The 18,762-nt window shown below is 42.4% G+C and overlaps 1 protein-coding gene across 1 annotated transcript in view; it reads left to right on the top strand.

Annotated features, from left to right (window-relative positions):
• Window positions 1-16,748, top strand: part of KDM2B (lysine demethylase 2B) — a 159,331-nt gene extending 142,583 nt beyond the window's left edge. The window contains exons 15-22 of the mRNA XM_067539606.1: window positions 4,876-4,962; window positions 5,569-5,838; window positions 7,148-7,186; window positions 9,984-10,657; window positions 12,274-12,437; window positions 12,972-13,133; window positions 14,266-14,484; window positions 15,062-16,748. Of these exons, the coding sequence (XP_067395707.1) occupies window positions 4,876-4,962; window positions 5,569-5,838; window positions 7,148-7,186; window positions 9,984-10,657; window positions 12,274-12,437; window positions 12,972-13,133; window positions 14,266-14,484; window positions 15,062-15,243 (1,797 nt within the window). The 3' untranslated portion in view covers window positions 15,244-16,748. The remainder of the gene's footprint in view (window positions 1-4,875; window positions 4,963-5,568; window positions 5,839-7,147; window positions 7,187-9,983; window positions 10,658-12,273; window positions 12,438-12,971; window positions 13,134-14,265; window positions 14,485-15,061) is intronic.
• Window positions 16,749-18,762: the final 2,014 nt, after the last annotated feature.

Genomic DNA, 18,762 nt, shown 5'->3' on the forward strand with positions numbered 1-18,762 from the left:
GAGCACATCTACAAATCCCACCCGCTGTGTTGGCTTTTGCAGCCACTTGACTGGGAGACTTCTGAGCCATTCTGTTCCAGAACTGATCCTGGGAGCGATTATCCAGCTTGAGTCACTCAACCATTCTCTCCTTCATCAGCATCCCAATTTATTTATAGTTAAAATGATTTTGGTATTGCCATAGTAAAATGTATTCCAACATCCCCTACTCTCAGAAGGCCACAGTTCATGCCTGTGGGACCCGCTGTGAAGGAAAACTGCTTCTGTTCCAAAATGCAGGCGCCCCGTGCTCTGGGTAAAGCTGTCTGTGCTACCGCTCAGCTCCCTAGCACAATGTTCAGAGTTCCACCACCGTCAGTTCCTGTTGTAGGCAGTGGGGGTGGGCAGGCTGCAGTTGCTCAGCACTTCTGAAAATGAGGCTGCTCGTGTTTAGTGAGAGAGACGGATAGGACTGGCTGGAGCTAGTGGTTAGCAGGGAGGAAGCTGTGTACTCTGTTCTCTAAGGCACCTCACTCCTGCCCTGCAGCACTGCTTTACTATTTCAGTGCACCCCTCTCACATTCCCAGACTGCTCCAAATTCTCCTGTCCTGCCCTGTAGCATCACAGAGTAACATTCCTCAGGATTTGGCCTGCAGGACAGAATCACTGTTTAGGGACAGTTGAAACATTGTCTTCCCCAAACCAAATTTGGGGCTTGCTGACGTGAGCTAGCGATGCAGGATGTGGGGTCAGACCTGTGAAATTCAAACAAATACTGCTGTTGTCCTGTGTATTCATGACCAGAGACTAACCAGCCGAGTTTGGTAACCAGCCTGGTTGCTAACATAGAACAAATCACTTCCAGGGTCTATGGCAATGGAAAAGTTTGAGATATTTGCACTTGTGCCCTGGGCAAACAGGTATGTTTTGTTTTGGTTTTTTTTGCAAACAAAACACCTGGCAAATAATGGCCCCTAGGATTCCCTCCCCCTATCCCTGGCTTGAAACACCATGTCAGACTGAGGTTTTGGAGGCCCTTAGACCCTATCCTGAAAGCGTGGTGTGGGCTAGGAGCCTTGTATATCTCCCTAGCTTCTCTGGAGCCCCCAGAATCCCTGGTGATCTGTAGCAGTGAGGGAGCCTCCAATGCCTTTTCTGTAGATGGTCTGCCCGGGGTGCTGGCCTTAATGACATTTATTTACGGGATGAAAAGGATACCAGCCCACCAGGGATTTGGGAGCCTCCAGAAAGGCAAAGAAGAGCGTACATTGAAGGAAAATGGCAGAGTGAAGATGATGCAGTGGGAACCTCCCTCTGCATAGCCCTATGGCTGAACTCCACAGCATTTCATGACACTGAAAAAACTCGGCCTCTTTTATTTTTGCACATTACTCGAATTCTTAAAGTAGGCTTAAGTCCAGAATTTGGAACCAACTGGCTGCTGTATGCATCCCCTGCCCACCGGAATAAACCTTGCCCTCACTTCAGTGTCTAAATATAAATACCTAGATAGTATGAAAGCCCCCTTTATTATGGGGCTGTCTTCTCATGCAAGCACCTCCTGCCTTTCACCTTAAGAGAATGTCCTTTCCTCTTAGCCCCCAATCATCCTTGAAAATGCAGCAGTAAATAGGCAGCAGTATATGTTGTCTTAGGTGCCATCTTTGAATAAAATCCATAGACCCGGAAACAAACTCCCTGAAGGAGAACAGATTCACAAGAAGGGCTGGGATCAGTGAGAAAGTGAAAACTCTCTTTGACTCTAAATTTCCTCATGTCTGATTAATCTGGGGAGAGACTTGTTCCCAGAGCCCATTCTGATGAGGTGACTCCACAGCTCCTGCTGTGTTCTTCTGGTGGTAAAGGTTCAGCATGTGCATAGTGTAATTTCCACATCTTTTCAGGCTGTTCCAGGTTGCAAATCCCACCCTCTTCAAAGTCCTAGTCCTTTGTCCCTCCCCACAATGAATGTATGGATTTTAAAGGGAATCTAAATAGCAACTTTTCATCACATATCTTTTACTATTTCCTAAAGAGTTTAATCCATGCTGGTTAATTCAGTTATGATCTAGCATGTTCCAAACTATGCTGTTAATGTTGGTGACTTACTGTGTTTTCGGATTTCTAAGGAACCAAATTTAGTTCCCTCTTTCTTTTTAGTCTCTTAGTCATCAAGATGTGTTCTTGGAGGAGCTTATTTTTTCCAAAGCTCGTTAAATAATTTAGTGCTAGTGAGTGCGAGAGGATGAATGGCATTCCGTGCACTGATAGAGAAGCATGCATGGAGTCTAAAACCTTTTCCTGCACAAACACAGGTGTACCGGTGCACTTCATTCCCCATTTCTGTCACCCCCTTCTTATTCCAGTCCTGCCATCCCAACCCTGCCATGGCCGCCTTTTGCCTAATGATGTCAGATGAACACTATCTTTTGATTCCCAGCCTTTAATAGGATGACTGTATCGTTATATGGTCCTACATTTAGATACTTGGAATTGCTGTCCTCATTCTGAACATGCGTTACTGAAGGAGCTACACACTGTGGTTTAGATAGCCACCTGCTGTAAGGTTTGTGACAGATTCAGTGGCAGATTTTTGTGTTATTAGTTTGGTACAATTACCCACATCTGTTCAATGCCTTACACTTCACACAAATGGGCCTAATGGCCAGTGTCTCCCCTTTAGGTAGAATTTGATCTATTCAGCACAAGAAATAACTTGTTTCTGACTTGCTACTGCACTAGGGCCTGTTCCCTAAAGATAGAGCACGGGTGGGCAAACTACGGCCCGTGGGCCACATACAGCCCGTTTGAGCTTTTAATCAGGCCCTCCAGCTCAACCAGTGGTCAGTGAGCTCCATTCGGTGGTCTGCAGAAAGGTTGCGGAACAAGCTGTGCAGCACAGTGGCGGCTACTCCCCCTCTCAGCTCCACACCTTCCCCCCGCATCTCTCTCCCATCACGAGGGCCCAGCAGCGCTATGGCTAGAACGCAGCAGCCGCTCCCCCTCCCGGCCTTCTCCCACCACGTGGGCCCAGCAGCGCCCTGACTGGAGCCACTCCCGGAGCATTAATGGCCCGCCATGCAATTTCTATACCCAGCTGTAACCCTCAGGCCAAAAAGTTTGCCCACCCCTGAGACAGACGTTCTCATGGTGGCACAGTCCCATACCTGTCAAGGGGGAAGGGAGGTTTAAGGGACTTAGTCAAGATAAAAACGTTTACAATTCCTCCCCAAGTTGCTTAAAATGCTCAAGATTATTAAAACTGAAAGGGATCTTCAAAAAACAAAACAAAATGATGACTTATCATCACTGTCCCTGGACAGTGAAACTAGAGTCGTCACTGTCTGGTTCAGAGGCTCTAGACGGTAGCCCTCCTAGCACTGCAGGAGAGTTTTCAAATACAAATGATCTGTTTCACTAAATTAAAAAAAGAATTTTTTTTAACAAAACCTGCACACGTCTTCCAGGTCCTTTGTCATGCTGCCCTGCCTCTGTTTCAGACTGAGTCCCCGATCTCCTTTACCTGCAAGATTCTAGTCTTGATGTCTTATTGGCCTTGCTTTCAACCTTCCCCCTCTGTTTGGAATGCCCTCCTCACACTGCTCTGCCAAGCCACTTCGCTTTCCGTATAACTCTTGTGACGTGTTTCTCCCACAGTCCCAAGCAGTGAATCTAATTTTTTTTAAGTTTTAAAGTTTGTAATTGAGTTGTTATGAACATGCCATAAATGAGTAACTGTGTGCTCTTACTACCATAACCCTCGTCTTTCCTCACCCCATCCCAACCTGTTTAATTCCACTTTGCCAGATTTAGAATGAGATTAAAGGTGCAATTTTCAAAAACACCTAAGTCCCATTTAAAAAAAATGACTTACGAGCTTAGGATAAAAGTTACATATTAGCTCTTTGGGGCATGACTGTGTCTCCAATTATACCATGAAGCCCTTAATGCAGTTTTGGAGACTTGTCTTTTAAAAAACGAAACTGAACGGTAATAAACTAGATAGAATGAGCTTTTCTTCTATTGAATTGCTGACAAAGGAATGGAGAACTCTGAAGATGAGGGAGCTATAAAATAGAATTGCTAGGCACACCATATCTTTGAATGAAAGTTTCAGTCTGTCCCCTGGAACTGATCTGGCAAGTACCACTTTGTTGGCATGTGTGCTGCAGCCTGTCAGGGGGTTATTTTCCTGTATGTATCGGAGGTTAACGTTTTAAGGAGCACTCTTAAGTACAATACAAAAATCCTGACTTTTAAAAACATATCTCAATGTTAATGGGGATGGAAGGAGACCTTTCTACCTGTAAAACCAGGATAATATTGATTTCCTTTGAGAAGAACTTTGGGATCTACTAATGAAAAGTGTTGTATCAGAGTTGGGTGGTAGTGATTTATTTATTTATGAAAAAGCTAATCTTTTTTGCCAGCCCATTGGAGGGAAATGAGTGAAAGGGTGTATTGGAGATGAAGGAGGGGACAGTCTTAAACTAGGTGATTGGACAGTCCATTTCTCTACAAGTACTGGTTATGGTCTCCTAATAAAAGTATTAAACTGGGACTATCCCTGATCTTAGGCAAAAAACCAAGACTAAAATCCATTTTCAAGTATCAAACTGCCCAGTCTCGTTTGGTTTTGTTGGTGGTGTTTGCTGAGTAATCTTATAGGATTGGGAACATGCAAGCCAGAATGCCAATAGGGTAGTGCCAGTCCTGTAGTGCATGTAGCTTAGAGCCACTGGAAGAGAAACAACTGATCTGAGAAACAGGCTAACAGTGCAAGAAGTCTGTCCCTTGTTATTGTAATGACTCCTTCTAAATGACGATAATCTGTATGTGGATTTGCACTGCCACTGAACACTAATTGCAATGGGTTATGCCTTTTTCCCCTCTAGGTGAAGGAATCAGATGGTGTGGTTAATGATGAGCTGCCAAATTGCTGGGAATGTCCAAAGTGCAACCATGCAGGGAAAACTGGGAAAGTGAGTTTCACTGGAATACATGACCTAAGAACAAGACACTACATCTGGCATATTCTCTCTAACATCCAGATCTATTTTGCTGTCTTTTTATGGATATGAAGCAAAAGCACTATTAGTCTAAAAACCCACATAGTAAACAGACACACAAATAACTTGAGACTATTAGTCAGTGCCTCCCTTGTCTGCAGTCATAGTCTCTTTGAGATTCTATGCACTGACGGAGAGTAACCAAAACATTGTAGCAAATCCGGCAGGGGGAATGTTTAAATCCAAACGAAAAGCTGTTGATTTTTTAGATTTTGTAAAACCGTATTAAACAAAATCTAAAGTATCTCTTACAACATGTGAAACATTAGTTCTTCCAGTGATGGTCCCTATGTGGATTCCATCATGGGTGTGCATGCACGCCATGCACCAGAGCCAGAACTGTTGAGAGCAGTGCTCGTTCTTAGAGGTTGAAATTCTTTACCACACTGACTGCTTGTGAATAGTCATTAAATAGTTTAATCAACTGCTTGTAACCAAACAAAAGCTTCAGATGAAATACATTGTAAACAGCAAAAAAGACATAAGATATAAAGTTTGTTTGTGTTTTGTCTCTCTCTGGCGTACAAGCAAAAGCGTGGACCAGGATTCAAATACGCGTCGAATCTCCCAGGCTCATTGCTTAAGGAACAGAAGATGAACAGAGATAATAAGGAAGTAACAGATGCAGCAAAACGGAAAGGGGAATGTGAAGAAACCCCCAGGCGGAAATCTGATGAACATTCCAAAAAAAACCCTGTTGATTCTATTTTGAGGAGAAAATCAGATGAAGTGCATTTGCGAAGGAAAAGAAAATTTGAGAAACCCCAGGAACCTGCTATGAGAAAACGGGTATGGGAGGCTAGAACACTGTTTCCTTGATGTGAACGCGGACAGGCATTTGTTATAGGTCAGGGGCTGAAGTCTCTTGCACTTCTGCTTTAAGCTTTCCTTTGAGTCTCTTGAATTCCAGCGAGTGATAGTTACAAACGCAATTGCATAGGACTTTACATTTCTTTTTGAAAATTATCCATCAAGCAAAACAGTAAAGTTTATCCACCTGAACTCTGCTTGACTTTTTATTCAGGGACAGAAGACTGGGCAAAGAACTGGCTATTTACTTAAAAAAAAAAAAAAAAAAAAAAAAAAAAAAGCAATTCTGAACTAACTAAGAGAACCTCACACTGATTTTTTTTTTTTTTTTTTTTAATGGTGGGGATGGTCAAAAGTTGTTTTCAATCAACCCTTTTCATCTCTAACCACTGGGTGTCGCTTGACAGCTTTCTTTAACTAGCCATAACTACATACAGCAGTAGTAATACTTCACTAAATAACTGATTCTTATGGCATCTTTGAGATAATATTCTCCCCAATTTTCAGAGAGAAGCAAGAATCTATATATTACTTTCAGCTGCTATTCAGGCAATTCTTTTTTAAATCTAACTTGCAGTTTTTTTGGGCCAGAGAGCATTTGAATTTCTCATATACATTAATTTAGTTTAACATCTAGGGATTGCAGATTAGCTTGTCCGTGGAAGTGAAAAGGGGAATTTGGCTTTAACTTTGGTCATGGGTAAATGTGTGGTGATTTCAGTTGTGCTTAGTGGCAGTTTATGTGCTAGTTTTGTAGCATGCATAAGTTCTCTGTTTGACAGCCCAAGATTTGAAATAGAGGTGGTACGCATAGGGATTGAAGTTGCAGGGGCAGAGTAGGGGGGCAGAGAGCACAGGGCCAGTCCACATGTGTTTGATCTCTAGCCAGTGCTGTTATCTGCTTGCCTTCATGGGCACTAAAAGCTATTTGACTTAGTAGAGGATGCTGGTATGTTTCCTACACGCCTCCAGAATGTGGGGACACTTGGCTGGTTCTGTAGAATGACACCGCAGTACACTGGGGAGGAGATTATAGGGGGGTGTTAAATGTTCATTATTGGACTTTAGCCATTGAAAACCATAAACCATTAGTACCCAGAAAGGCAAAAAACAAAGTGTGGATTGATTATTGTATAGTGGGTGATCTGTCTGCTTCATTATACTTTGCTGTAACCACTCACCAAACTAGCTCTTTACTGAAGAAAATTAGAATAGTAGGAATTTTTACTAGTTACCTACACAAAAAATAAAACATTTGTTTTGTTTTGTCTTTTCTTTCCTGGAACAGCTAAAGCTTGTTAAAGAAGAGAAACTCTTCAGGAAGAAGGTACTTTGATACCTCTTTAATTTGTGTGCTTCCACTTTTTCCCCCTTGTGTTCTGTGCATTGTGGTTCAGTTTCTTTAGCAAGCCTGTCGCTGTGCTTTGCTGCCATTTTTACTGCATATTCGCATCTGAAAATCAGAAAACATCCTTTTTTTGGATGCACACAGAGGTTTCCACCTGAGATTAGTTGATCTACAGAGTCTGTTTTTATATTTCCTATTTTATAGTCCTCTCTTAAAATGCTGTCAAAACATAGGCTGTGTTGTTTTCAAAGGCCAATGGGTAATATTCTCTTCTTTGTATTGATGTTCTGCTCTCCCTACATGCATCAGTCTTGCCACACCAAATAATACCATGTGTAATGGTGCATTGGATAAATTCTGTCCTGACATTGATGGTGATCCACTGATGGCTTGAGGCATGATCTGTTTACCTCTTATATGCTAGCATATGATTACAAATGTTATCATAGGTCAGTGGTTCCCAACCCAGGCCCCAAAAGTGGCCCATGGGGTCTTTTGAAGTAGCCCGCCACTTCCCTACTGCTGGCTGCAGAAGGGAGCTGCTGCCTGAGGATCCAGGCAGAGTGTGTTGCCATGGGGCTACAAGACCGGTGCAGGCTCCTTGCTGCACCCAACGGGACGGGAGATCAGTGCTCCCCTCCCCTGGCTGTTGCAGAGAGCATGGCAAAGCGCTCCACCTGGGTCCCTAGGCACTGGGGTCCCTGCTGGAGCCAGAGGGAAGGGAACACTGATCTCCCATCCCCCTGGCTGCATAAGTGAACCACTGCCTAGGGACCCAAGTGGAGCGCAGGGGGCTACAGGATGCATGCGGTTTCCATGCTGCAGCCAGAGGGGAGGGGAGATCAGCAAGGAGGCTGCCTCCTCTCTGAACTCCTTCCATCTGGCAGCAATAGGGGGAGGGGTGTAGGAGGCAGATCAGCCAGGACCCACCATGCTTGAGGAGAGGGGCAGGATTCTAAAACTCAGTGCCTTCTGGTTTGGCTTGCACTTAGCAGGCCACCCACTGTGACTTAGCTGCCAGTTCATGTGCTTCAGTGTGTAGTGACAGTCACTCATCTCACTAGTGTTTTATCTGAGTGTGTGTGACACATTGTGAGTAATATGTAGGTGTAAAATAGTGAATGTAAAAATGAGCACAGCAGCATCAAAACGTTTAAATATGTAGTGATTTGTGGTGCTTAATGGTGTAGACGTCAATACGTTTTTTATGAGTTGATAGACTGGTGGCCCTTCAGGGTTGTAAAAATTATATTTGTGGCCCTCGAGCCAAAAAGGTTGGGAACCACTGTCATAGGTTATTGAATTATCCTGCTCCTAGTTTTTTACTCTCTGATATCCTAAGTTAGAGAATGCCAAAATCAACTATAGTCTGTCTGAAAACGTTTCCTTTTATTAATCTAAATTACCTGTTACTTTCAGTAACTTCTTGTTCTCCTATAATATAAAAAAGGAGGGATTGATCATCTTTCACTGAGCCCTCTGTAATCATAAATACCTTAGTCCAGTTCTCTCTAACTTTGGTTAAAGCCCCCCAAAAAGTTGTGAAGGTTGTGCATTAGCGATATATCCCCATTTAACAGCTAGAAGCACATCCTTTCATTTGATCCATACAAATTTACTGAAGCAGCATAGAAATTCTGGCATAACTATTTGTGTGTGTGTAGTGCCACACCTCCTTTTGCCAACCCTGTCTGTTTACTACAGTGCTGTGTCATTTTAATTTTAACAACTCTTGGCTTCTTTCTTGCATGTAGTGAACAGATTAGAGCTGAAATCTTCCCCTTTTTTGGCATGGCATTGCACAGCTCTTACAACTGTGTCCAACATACATCAGTGTGGGATTTGATTGAAGTAGACAAGTGATGTGTGATTCATGCTTATGAAAAGTGACTGGAGCAGGAAGGAAGGTGCCAGCTGACCCCTCCACAGCCCCACTTTCAATCAAAGTTTCTGTGAACTTCAGGTCTCATCAGACTAGCAGTGTGTCAAGGCTGTCAGTTGGATCACCCATTTGTATACACACACAATATGCTGGAGAGAGCGTGAGACCATGCAGTGCACTCCTTGGGATATAAAGGGGTAGCTGTGATGTAGCTACCACTCGAGGATCCAGCAGTAAGTGGCGGAATAGCTGTATGCCAGGACTGTGACTTAGTAATAGCAACACACAATGTTCCAGAACTTGCTAAATTAAGTGAAGCCGGTGATTTCAGCCTGCATTGTAGTCTGGGTGAATAGAGCCAGTGGTCTTGACTGCATATCAGGAAATACAAGCAGTGGCCATCTTTTAAAATGGGCAATTTACTTTCTGAAGCAGTGTGTCCTGAGCCAGTTTTCTCCTAGCCAAGTGAGATCTCCTTGGGAAGAGAGCATTTGTTTACAGTGTGTTGTTACCTGGTGCACATACTAATCGTTTACTTGGTGCTCGCCTGCTGCTCCTGCTGCGCTACCAGCACAGATTCTGAAAAATTAGTGTGTCCTGACGTTTTAGAAATATGCATGTTAAATATTCAGCAGGCCCCTGGAGTTTTCAAAGTTGCTCCTGGATTACAGTTTTTAATATGCAGTGCCACTTTAAAATACCCATCGTAGGCATGGTGCTAGCCACCATTAACGTTTCACTGTAGTCCTGAGAACGTTTGGATATGGTCCTTTACCCTATTTCCTCTATTCAGGCAGCTGGGCAGCATGTTCTCTTGCACAAGGTGCTGTCTGCAGGCCCTGTGGCACTAATTCATTCATTATCAGCTCTACTAAGCCCCAAACTCTTTTTCAGAGGCGATCATGGAAGGCTACAGATGACCGACCTGCTATGGCCAAACCCCTGCGGCGTTTTAAACAGGAACCCGAGGAGGATCTGCCAGAAGCACCTCCAAAATCCAAGGAGAGTGACCAGTCACGGTCGAGCTCTCCCACTGCGGGCCCCAGCACCGAAAGTGCTGAGCCCAGGGACAAGAAGAAGATAAAGATGAGGCGGAAAAGGCGCCTTCCAAATAAGGAACTGAGCAAAGAGCTCAGCAAGGAGCTCAATCAGGAGATCCAAAAAACCGAGAACAGCCTTGCCAACGAGAACCACCAACCCATCAAATCTGAGCCGGAGAGTGAGAACGAGGAGCCCAAACGTGCTCTGAGCAATAGTGAGAGACTCCACAGGTTCAGCAAAGGGTTAAATGGGACTCCCAGGGAGCTGAGGCACCAGCTTGTGCCAAGCCTGCGAAGCACTCCTAGGGTGATTACTCGGCCACCACCTTCGCTCTCTCCTCCCAAATGCATTCAGATGGAACGCCATGTAATCAGGCCACCCCCCATCAGCCCTCCTCCGGACTCACTCCCCCTCGATGATGGGGCAGCCCATGTGATGCAAAGGGAAGTCTGGATGGCTGTCTTTAGCTACCTCAGTCATAGCGACTTGTGCATCTGTATGAGAGTTTGCAAGACCTGGAACAGATGGTAAGGAGCTGAGGGGGATGATGCTGGTTGTATTGGAATAGGATAATCAGCACTTACTAATTTCTCTTCTTTCTGAAAGGGTTTTATGCGTGTATGAAGTTTTAGGGGCAGACGATGCTCTCCTCAGTTCACATGGCGTGAGGGTATGACCACAGATGCTGGCTTTTAACAAAACACAGCAGATGTCTCTTTCAATGCAGCTCAGTCAGAAATAGTTTAAATATTTCTAAGTGGGGTATGTGTGTGCAGGAGCTGTCCTGCTTTTTCTTGAGAACTCTAGATCACCTGCAAGGGTGCTAGACAATATCACCACATAACATCCCTCATGCAAACTGCATGCCAGAATCCTCTAGTTTAGACAATGGCAGAGAGCAGTGTACTGGTACAGGGAGGTGGGATTACTGAATCTAGACATCATTAGACACTTGCTGCCTGCTTGCCATCAACTTGAGTCTTTCCTCCATCCAGTTATTAAACAACCTCTGAGACGGTATCCCAGTGCCCCTTGTTCAGTGACTGAAGTGGTGCTTCATGCTGTTCTAAGCTTATTGCATATACCAGGCACTTGGAGGAAAGATCTTGTTTGTTGTATTCTTTAACCTCTGCTTTTTAACAGCAGTTCATTGGTACAGTATCTCGGAGCATGTTTTCCATGTTAATTATTGTATTGTCATTTATGGTGTGTCTCTCTGGTGCTATGGGTACCATATAAAAATTGACTCAATCGGTCAATGACCATAACCCAACAATAAGCTGAAAGTATATTGTGAATCTCATAGCCATGTTTATACACTTGGCTGAACTTCCAATAAAGCATCCTGTTGGCTGGCTGCTCAGATGTATCAAAACTTTAACATTTACCCAGACAGGCAGATAACAGACTCTTTCCTGGCACTACCCAGTAATGAATAGGCTGATTGACAAGCTGATAACCCAGTGGAGAATGAAGTCCATGGAACTGCTTCCACTGTGGATTCCTTGGTGATATTACAAGAAGCTTTTAAACCGATTTTGTCCAGCTAAGTACAATGTTTCCTAAAGCAAGGTAATTCTTGCAAGTTCATTAGGATTTTTGCATGGCTCTGTTGCCCATAGCAAACTGAAGCAATAGAGAAGGGGAAGAGATACAGAAGCGATGTGTGTAGAATTAAATAGAGATGCAAAGAAAGAGATGGAGATTTCAATTTTATGAGAGTCACCAGTTTAGCTAAAAGGAAAACTGGGGAAATCAAAACAGTCAGCAGAAAACTGACCTTCAAATCCCAAAGGCAAAAAAGAAATTGTTCTGGTTTAAAGAGGCTATAAAATGGGATTTTCAGAAGCTCCTCAGTGACTTAAGAGCACAGGTCCCACTGAAGGTCACTGGGCCAGTGCTTTTGAAAATCCCACTCATAACAGGGTTCATCTGTTGGGAAGAAATCCTAACATTTTGGCTTTGATGAGCACTTGAAGAAGCTTTCAACTTGTCTAACTGTTTCTGCTTGAATGCATGCATGAGCTCTACCTAGCCTCTTCAAACAGATTTCGCTGCTGCTGCTGTTACAAATACACTGGTTTCTTAAAACATTACAGAATTCAAAGAAAATCCCACATTAACAATTATGTTGGTTTTGTAGGTGCTGTGATAAAAGATTGTGGACCAAAATAGATCTAAACCATTGTAAATCCATCACTCCACTTATGCTCAGTGGCATTATTAGGAGACAGCCTGTAACTCTTGATCTTAGCTGGACAAACATATCTAAAAAGCAGCTGAGCTGGCTCATCAACAGACTCCCAGGTAAGTGGCATTGTGACCGGTGTATTGATCCCAATTTAGACATAAAGGGAGTCACTAGGGAGAAATCTCTGTGAAATGTGCAATGAAAGAAAATTTAAAATGATACCAAAGGAATCTGAGTGGCCTCAGAGATAAATAATAGGACACAGAATCCTACAGCAACAGTATGACTGGAAATTGATTATGTGATGATTATTGAAATGAGTTTGGTAGGTCCTAGTGGACAAATATCCAAATCACTATTACGGGCACCCTTCTTAAGAGACATTTAGGATCAAATAGATGATGGAGAACTATGTCTCCCTGGAGATAGTCACCCTTAGTGGTGGACATTTCAGGGATGAGATACAGTGGCAGGGCATTGCAGGGACACTTGCACTGTTTTTGCCTCTGCTGTCTCTGTTCTGTGGTCACAAGACTGCGGGCTCTCGGAGTGGTCGGGTCTGTCACCAGTGCTGCATTTATTTTTAAAATTAACCTAAAGTGGGCACTACACTAGGATCAACTAAGCCATTTCCTTGTTTGTATCTCCAGGTCTACGAGACCTGCTGTTATCAGGGTGTTCATGGATAGCCGTGTCAGCACTTTGTAGTTCCAGTTGTCCTTTACTCCGAACCCTGGATGTTCAGTGGGTGGAAGGATTAAAAGATGCACAAATGAGAGACCTCTTGTCACCACCAACAGATAACAGGCCAGGTAACTGGTTGATTGACTTGTTCATAAATGTAGCTTGGCAGGTGTCTTCCATGTGCCAATTGTTGGTAGCTGGTTTGAGGAACACTATGCTGCTTGGGGCCAGATCCTCAGCTGTAGTAAATCAGCAAAGCTCCTGGAAGTCCGTGGTGCTACCTCAATTTACATTAGCGGCTGATCTGGGTCCTATTCTGTAGAATACTGACGTGTGATATGTTTGAGCCAGTACTGCTGCAGTCCTTCTGAGACATCCCTTGGTGAGCTCCTAGGTAACAAGCTGTGGGCTCTGGCCACTCACTTCATCTGCTGTGCCAGCTTTCCCAGCAAATGACTCGCCTCCATTTAGGCTGCAAACGTATAATTTAAAAGAGTGAAAATCTTTTCTTTCAGTTCAGAGGAGCAGTAGCTCTCTCGGCCTTATCAAGGCCTAATCAGTTCAGAGCAATATTGTCGTCTGCCAAACATGCTGGATCTGAACCTGCAAATGCATAGTTCTTGTTCCTTTGAATAATTGCATTAAAGTCATTGGACCCTTAATTATGTTACTGGGCCACAGTTTTCCCCCATCAGAGTTTGGATTTGTCCATGTGCCTCTGTAAACAGGAAATACTGGCTCAATTATAGACTCTTGCATACTGATGGCTACAAACAATTCTATCAAAATCACTAACAAAACTACCACCAAAAGTATTGATCTCAAATGCATTTCACATCTTTCAAGCTGCCCTTTACTGGAGCTGAACTAAGTCCCAGTCTTTCATTTTGACTCATTGTTGAGTTGGGCTTGGGTTTGTCAGACCTGTTTTTGTTCCCATTGCTGGGTGGAACTCGTGCAAAAAGGGGCAAGTGATTGATTGCCAGGGGAGATAGTGAAAAGGGCTTGAGGTAAAGTCCTGTCAAATGCACAAGCTAAAACTGAAAAAGAGAAAATGTACTCCGTGATCGTCACCTTGAGGGCTCCTTGAAACCGTAGATAAACATGCACAGAAGTGATTTACGTTAACGATCCATTTAAGTAAATTAGGGTATTACATTGTAACTTATGGTGTCATTTTGTATGGGGTAGGTTCTTAATCTGCTGCTGATTGCAAAACTGGAGAGTGAAGTTTAAAAAAATACTACTTCTGTCTTACAGGTCAAATAGACAACCGAAGTAAACTACGGAACATAGCTGAGCTGCGTCTGGCTGGTCTGGATATTACAGATGCTTCTTTGCGATTGATCATCAGGCACATGCCTCTGCTTTCCAAACTTAATCTTAGTTACTGTAACCACGTGTCAGATCAGTCTATTAACCTGCTGACTGCAGTAGGAACCACCACGCGTGATTCCTTAACTGAAATTAATTTATCAGGTAAGTGAGGGGAGGCAAGAGTGAAGCTTTGCATAACTATACTGGAGCTTGTGGTGGCATGACAGATGCTGGATTTGTATGAAATGCAAGAGTACAAATTGCAGGGGAGGGAGAGTTTACCCAACTATCTCTTTCCTTCCCCCAAAAAAAGCTTCACACACACACTATTAGCCAAAGACCCTCCTGCAGCTTTCCTGGCCCTTCCTGGGGAAAAACACAACCACTTTTTTTTTGGTCTATTTAGCTTTCTTTTATGTTGGAGAATTCACTCTCCCCTGTATTTGGGCTAGAATTTACCACATTCTACTTCATCCAGTCTCCCCATGTGACTCTAAACCCCCTCTGCCACTACTCATGAAACTGGCTTGTTTTGTATTTTTATCCGATGTTACATAACTGGTTGCAAAGACCAGAGAATTGTCATCGAACTGGTGGGCTTTAACTCATTGATTTCATTGACCAGCGCAATAATACAAGAACAAATGGGGGCATGTCACAGTTTTGTATAAATTTTCCTTGTATTGACAGATAAGTAAGACACACTGATTAATTTCTCTCCCCTTTGTTTTCCTGGCAGATTGCAATAAGGTTACTGACCAGTGCCTGTCCTATTTTAAACGTTGTGGTAACATCTGTCAGATTGACTTCAGGTACTGCAAGCAAGTGACAAAGGAAGGCTGTGAGCAGTTCATCGCAGAGATGTCAGTGAGTGTCCAGTTCGGTCAGGTGGAAGAGAAACTTCTGCAAAAACTGAGTTAGTTAAAGGACAAGCGTGTAAATATTGGGGCAAAGGATGGGGAAGGAACTAAGAACATGTAGGGATTTTATTTTCAATTGGGAAACCAGAAAATATCAGATTGGAATTTTACAAGTCCTGTCAAGGAGAAAACATCATTAAAACTACCCATGTTAAGAATTTTCAACCTGTGCCACTTAATTCAGTCTACCTGGGATGTCCTGCTCTGGCTCTTATGCAAATTCATAAAGCGACTGTTATTGATGATAAATGTTCACAGCTGGCGGAAGACTGATCTTCAAGAAATACTGTTATTTAAAGTACCACAGCATGTGCTTGGGTAGTGTACATTTAATTTCTGCTCTTCATTTCTTAAAACAAAAAAAGTTGGTGTCATTAAAGTGGACCACGCACTGCATTTCTGCCTTCTTAACACATTTTGTTTTGTTACATCTTACATTATGCAGAACTATTTTTGTACAAAATTGTTTAAAAGTTATTTATGCAATGTTTGAATGCATTACCAGTGTTTTTTGGTTTTGGATTGCCAATTTTTATCTTTACGGTAGGAGAGAACTTAACCTATACTTCGTAGACAAAGTATCCATCTGCAAATGTGCCCAGATCAGGAAAAGTAGGTTAATACTTTCAATTTCAAGCATGTTTTAATGGAAGTTTATATCCTGCTTTGTATACTTCAGAAGTGACATGAGCATGTTGTGGAAATAAGGTGTAAATTATAGTTGAAGTAAGACACTATGCCAAGTTTTATCTGTATAGAAATCACCTTTTTCTCAAAATTTTAAAAATTCCAATTTCAGCTTTTGCACATAGGAGGGTTTCACTCTGTAGCATGAGCTCTTGTACTCAATATAAAATTAATTTATACAGTGAGTCAAGCAGTAGAATAAATGGTCAAGCATAGTCTTTTTCCCCCTCTTTCTTTGAAGTGTGAGTTGAGTTCTCATTTAAGGTTTATAACATGGTTATTTCCTGATTGTAAAATTCTGCATTGATAAGTGCCATTGTTGTAAGGTGTTGTTTTCGTAGACCTTCCTGATGCAGTTTTACCTTTGTTGAATTTGTATAAACAATTGTACAAAAACAGAAAAAGCCTAAGAGGGTTTCCATTCACACTTGAATTGATAATTGTTTTGTTTGATGAAGAATCAAAAGTATTAACAGTGCAGTTCTCATCTGAAGACATTTTTAGACAAATTGCACAGCACTTTCTTACTCAATAGCTCTGTTCCCTGCCTGTACTCAAATCATGACTGCTGCCTTCAGGAATAAAACCAGGCTGTTAACTGAATTTCACTCTTAGACATTACACCACCACCAACTAAGACTGAGGTGAGTTGGATTCTATTCCTTCTTGTGTATGATCAGTTGTGAGGGTTCAGTTATGCGTAAGCAAAACCACTGAGCAGTAAAATGGCAGTGGACACTCCAGGGTTGTACGTGTGTAAAGTGATCTAATATGGCTTACAGCATCTTTCACTAATTATGTATAATACATAAAGTCATGTCTCTCTAATATGCCAGAATTCTTTCACATGGATAAAGGAGAGAGAATTGATGATTTTACTTCCAAAAAGTCTCTCAAAGCTCCAAGGTTCTAGACCAGGACCTGTGGTGTTTACTATTGTCTCAGGTTATATATATATTAAACAGTAAAATGGCATAAATTCCAGGTAACAGTTATTTAGATGGGACAAGACTAAAGCTCGTGAACAATTTCAGAAGGACCTCACCTCTCCGACTGTGAAGCAAGACTGCTAGATGACATTCTTTGACAAGTGCAAGGTGAATGCTTGAAAAGATAAGTACAAACTACATTGTATAGTGCTTGGTTTTCTATTAATTATGAGACGACCTGGATGCACACCCATGGGGAGTTTAGTGAAACTGTGTGCATGGGCAGTCAAAAAGGAAAATGGTAAGAGGAATAAGGCCTGTTTTTGCAGGGCTTGTAGTTAGAAAAAACATCTTTACTTGTAAACTGAATATATCTTGATGTGGAACCAACTGCTGCCATTCTTAATTGCTTTTATTTTAAATGATTTTATTCTGAAAAATGACTATAGTACTTCAAAATCACCTTTCATAGAATCTTTACTGTGTTATGAACATGTTGAGAACCAACAATGTGCTTGACCATGTGTAGAATGTATGAGATCTCTCTCTTAAGAAGCTTCAGGTCAGTAAGTAAACTGTACTCTTCAGTGTAAGTGACAAAACAATGGAAGTAGCCACGCAGCATGGATTTTGTAACTGCTACAGTAGTTGCTGGATTAATGTTGAGCTTTATAGAAGGGTTTTATTTTCAAACCACTGGTAAACTGCATAAAAAATTGACAGGCAAAATCACTGAGTTTCCCCATCTGTAAAGTAGGCATAATGGTATTGCCTTTGTAAAAATGCTGTAAGAGCTACTGGTAAGCATTTTAAGGTCTAAGTATTTGAGGTAGGGGATAGTCAGTTTGAAAAAGTAGTAGTTATGCTCCTGTCCCTTTCCTCGTGGCATTTTTCCTCACTGTAGTGCCTAGGCACTAGCCAAAACAGAGGCAAAGTCACTTTACCCTGAAATGTGCTCAACCCTCCTCCCCCAAAAATCTATTGTGCTCTTTGTAGAAACCAAGGGAGTAAAACCTTCCTCCAGCTGGCTTTACATTAACTTTCAGGCCTCTCCTCAATTCAATGCTGGAAGGTCTGACTTTATTTTTTCCTCATCCCCTCTGCCCCCCCTTTTTTTGCGCTGCCTACCTCCATTTCCATTGCTGATGGAAGCTGTTTGCTTGTTAAGCAAGTTGCTGTTTGTCCTTTACAGGTCAGGAACTTTTACCTATTTAGAAGTTTGGTTTAGGAAGACAACTGATTAGCTGATGCTGCTTAGACCTTTAATTTTCTATTTTTAAAAAAAAGGTCTTGGGCCACTTTGTTGCAATCTAGATGTGACAGAGTGAACTGTCATATGGGGGAGGAGACACAAATCCCATAGCAGCTGACTCATCAACTGGAGCCTGCCTCTCTAGAAAACTTTGGACTTGCCTGAGCGTTAAGAAAATTTATGGGGAAATGGGGACTAATGTCTTTGTGTAGATGATAAACTGATAAGAGTCACTCTTTGTTTTACTGCATTCTCTTGGGCTCCTCTTACTTTTTTAGCCCACCATGCTATGTATTACTACAGCTAGCATGGTATAGATCTTTACCTCTCATAAATTGAGACTTTTGCTAGATTTTTAATTCACTAGCTGCTACTTGGCCAATTGTCCCCATTGTGGGAACTCAGGGCTTCTGCAATACAGATACTTTGTCTTAAAATACAGCTTTGCTATCTATTTTCTAATTCACATTTTTCCAGGTGTCAGGCAAACTGGTACTGAGTGGTTCTCAAAGAGGCTTATCACCCTCCAGTTCCATGGGGATTAAGTCTGCAATCAGAGTTGATAAGGGATTTTTCTGTTCAACTACAACTTTAGAGAAGCCTACTGTACTGCAGTTGCTATAACCCAGACTGTCATCCTTTAACCTTCTCT

This window comes from Emydura macquarii, unplaced genomic scaffold (genome assembly GCF_026122565.2).
Source record: "Emydura macquarii macquarii isolate MOO-44397 ecotype Brisbane River unplaced genomic scaffold, CSIRO-AGI_Emac_v2 contig_554, whole genome shotgun sequence".
Taxonomy (NCBI): Eukaryota; Metazoa; Chordata; order Testudines; family Chelidae; genus Emydura; species Emydura macquarii.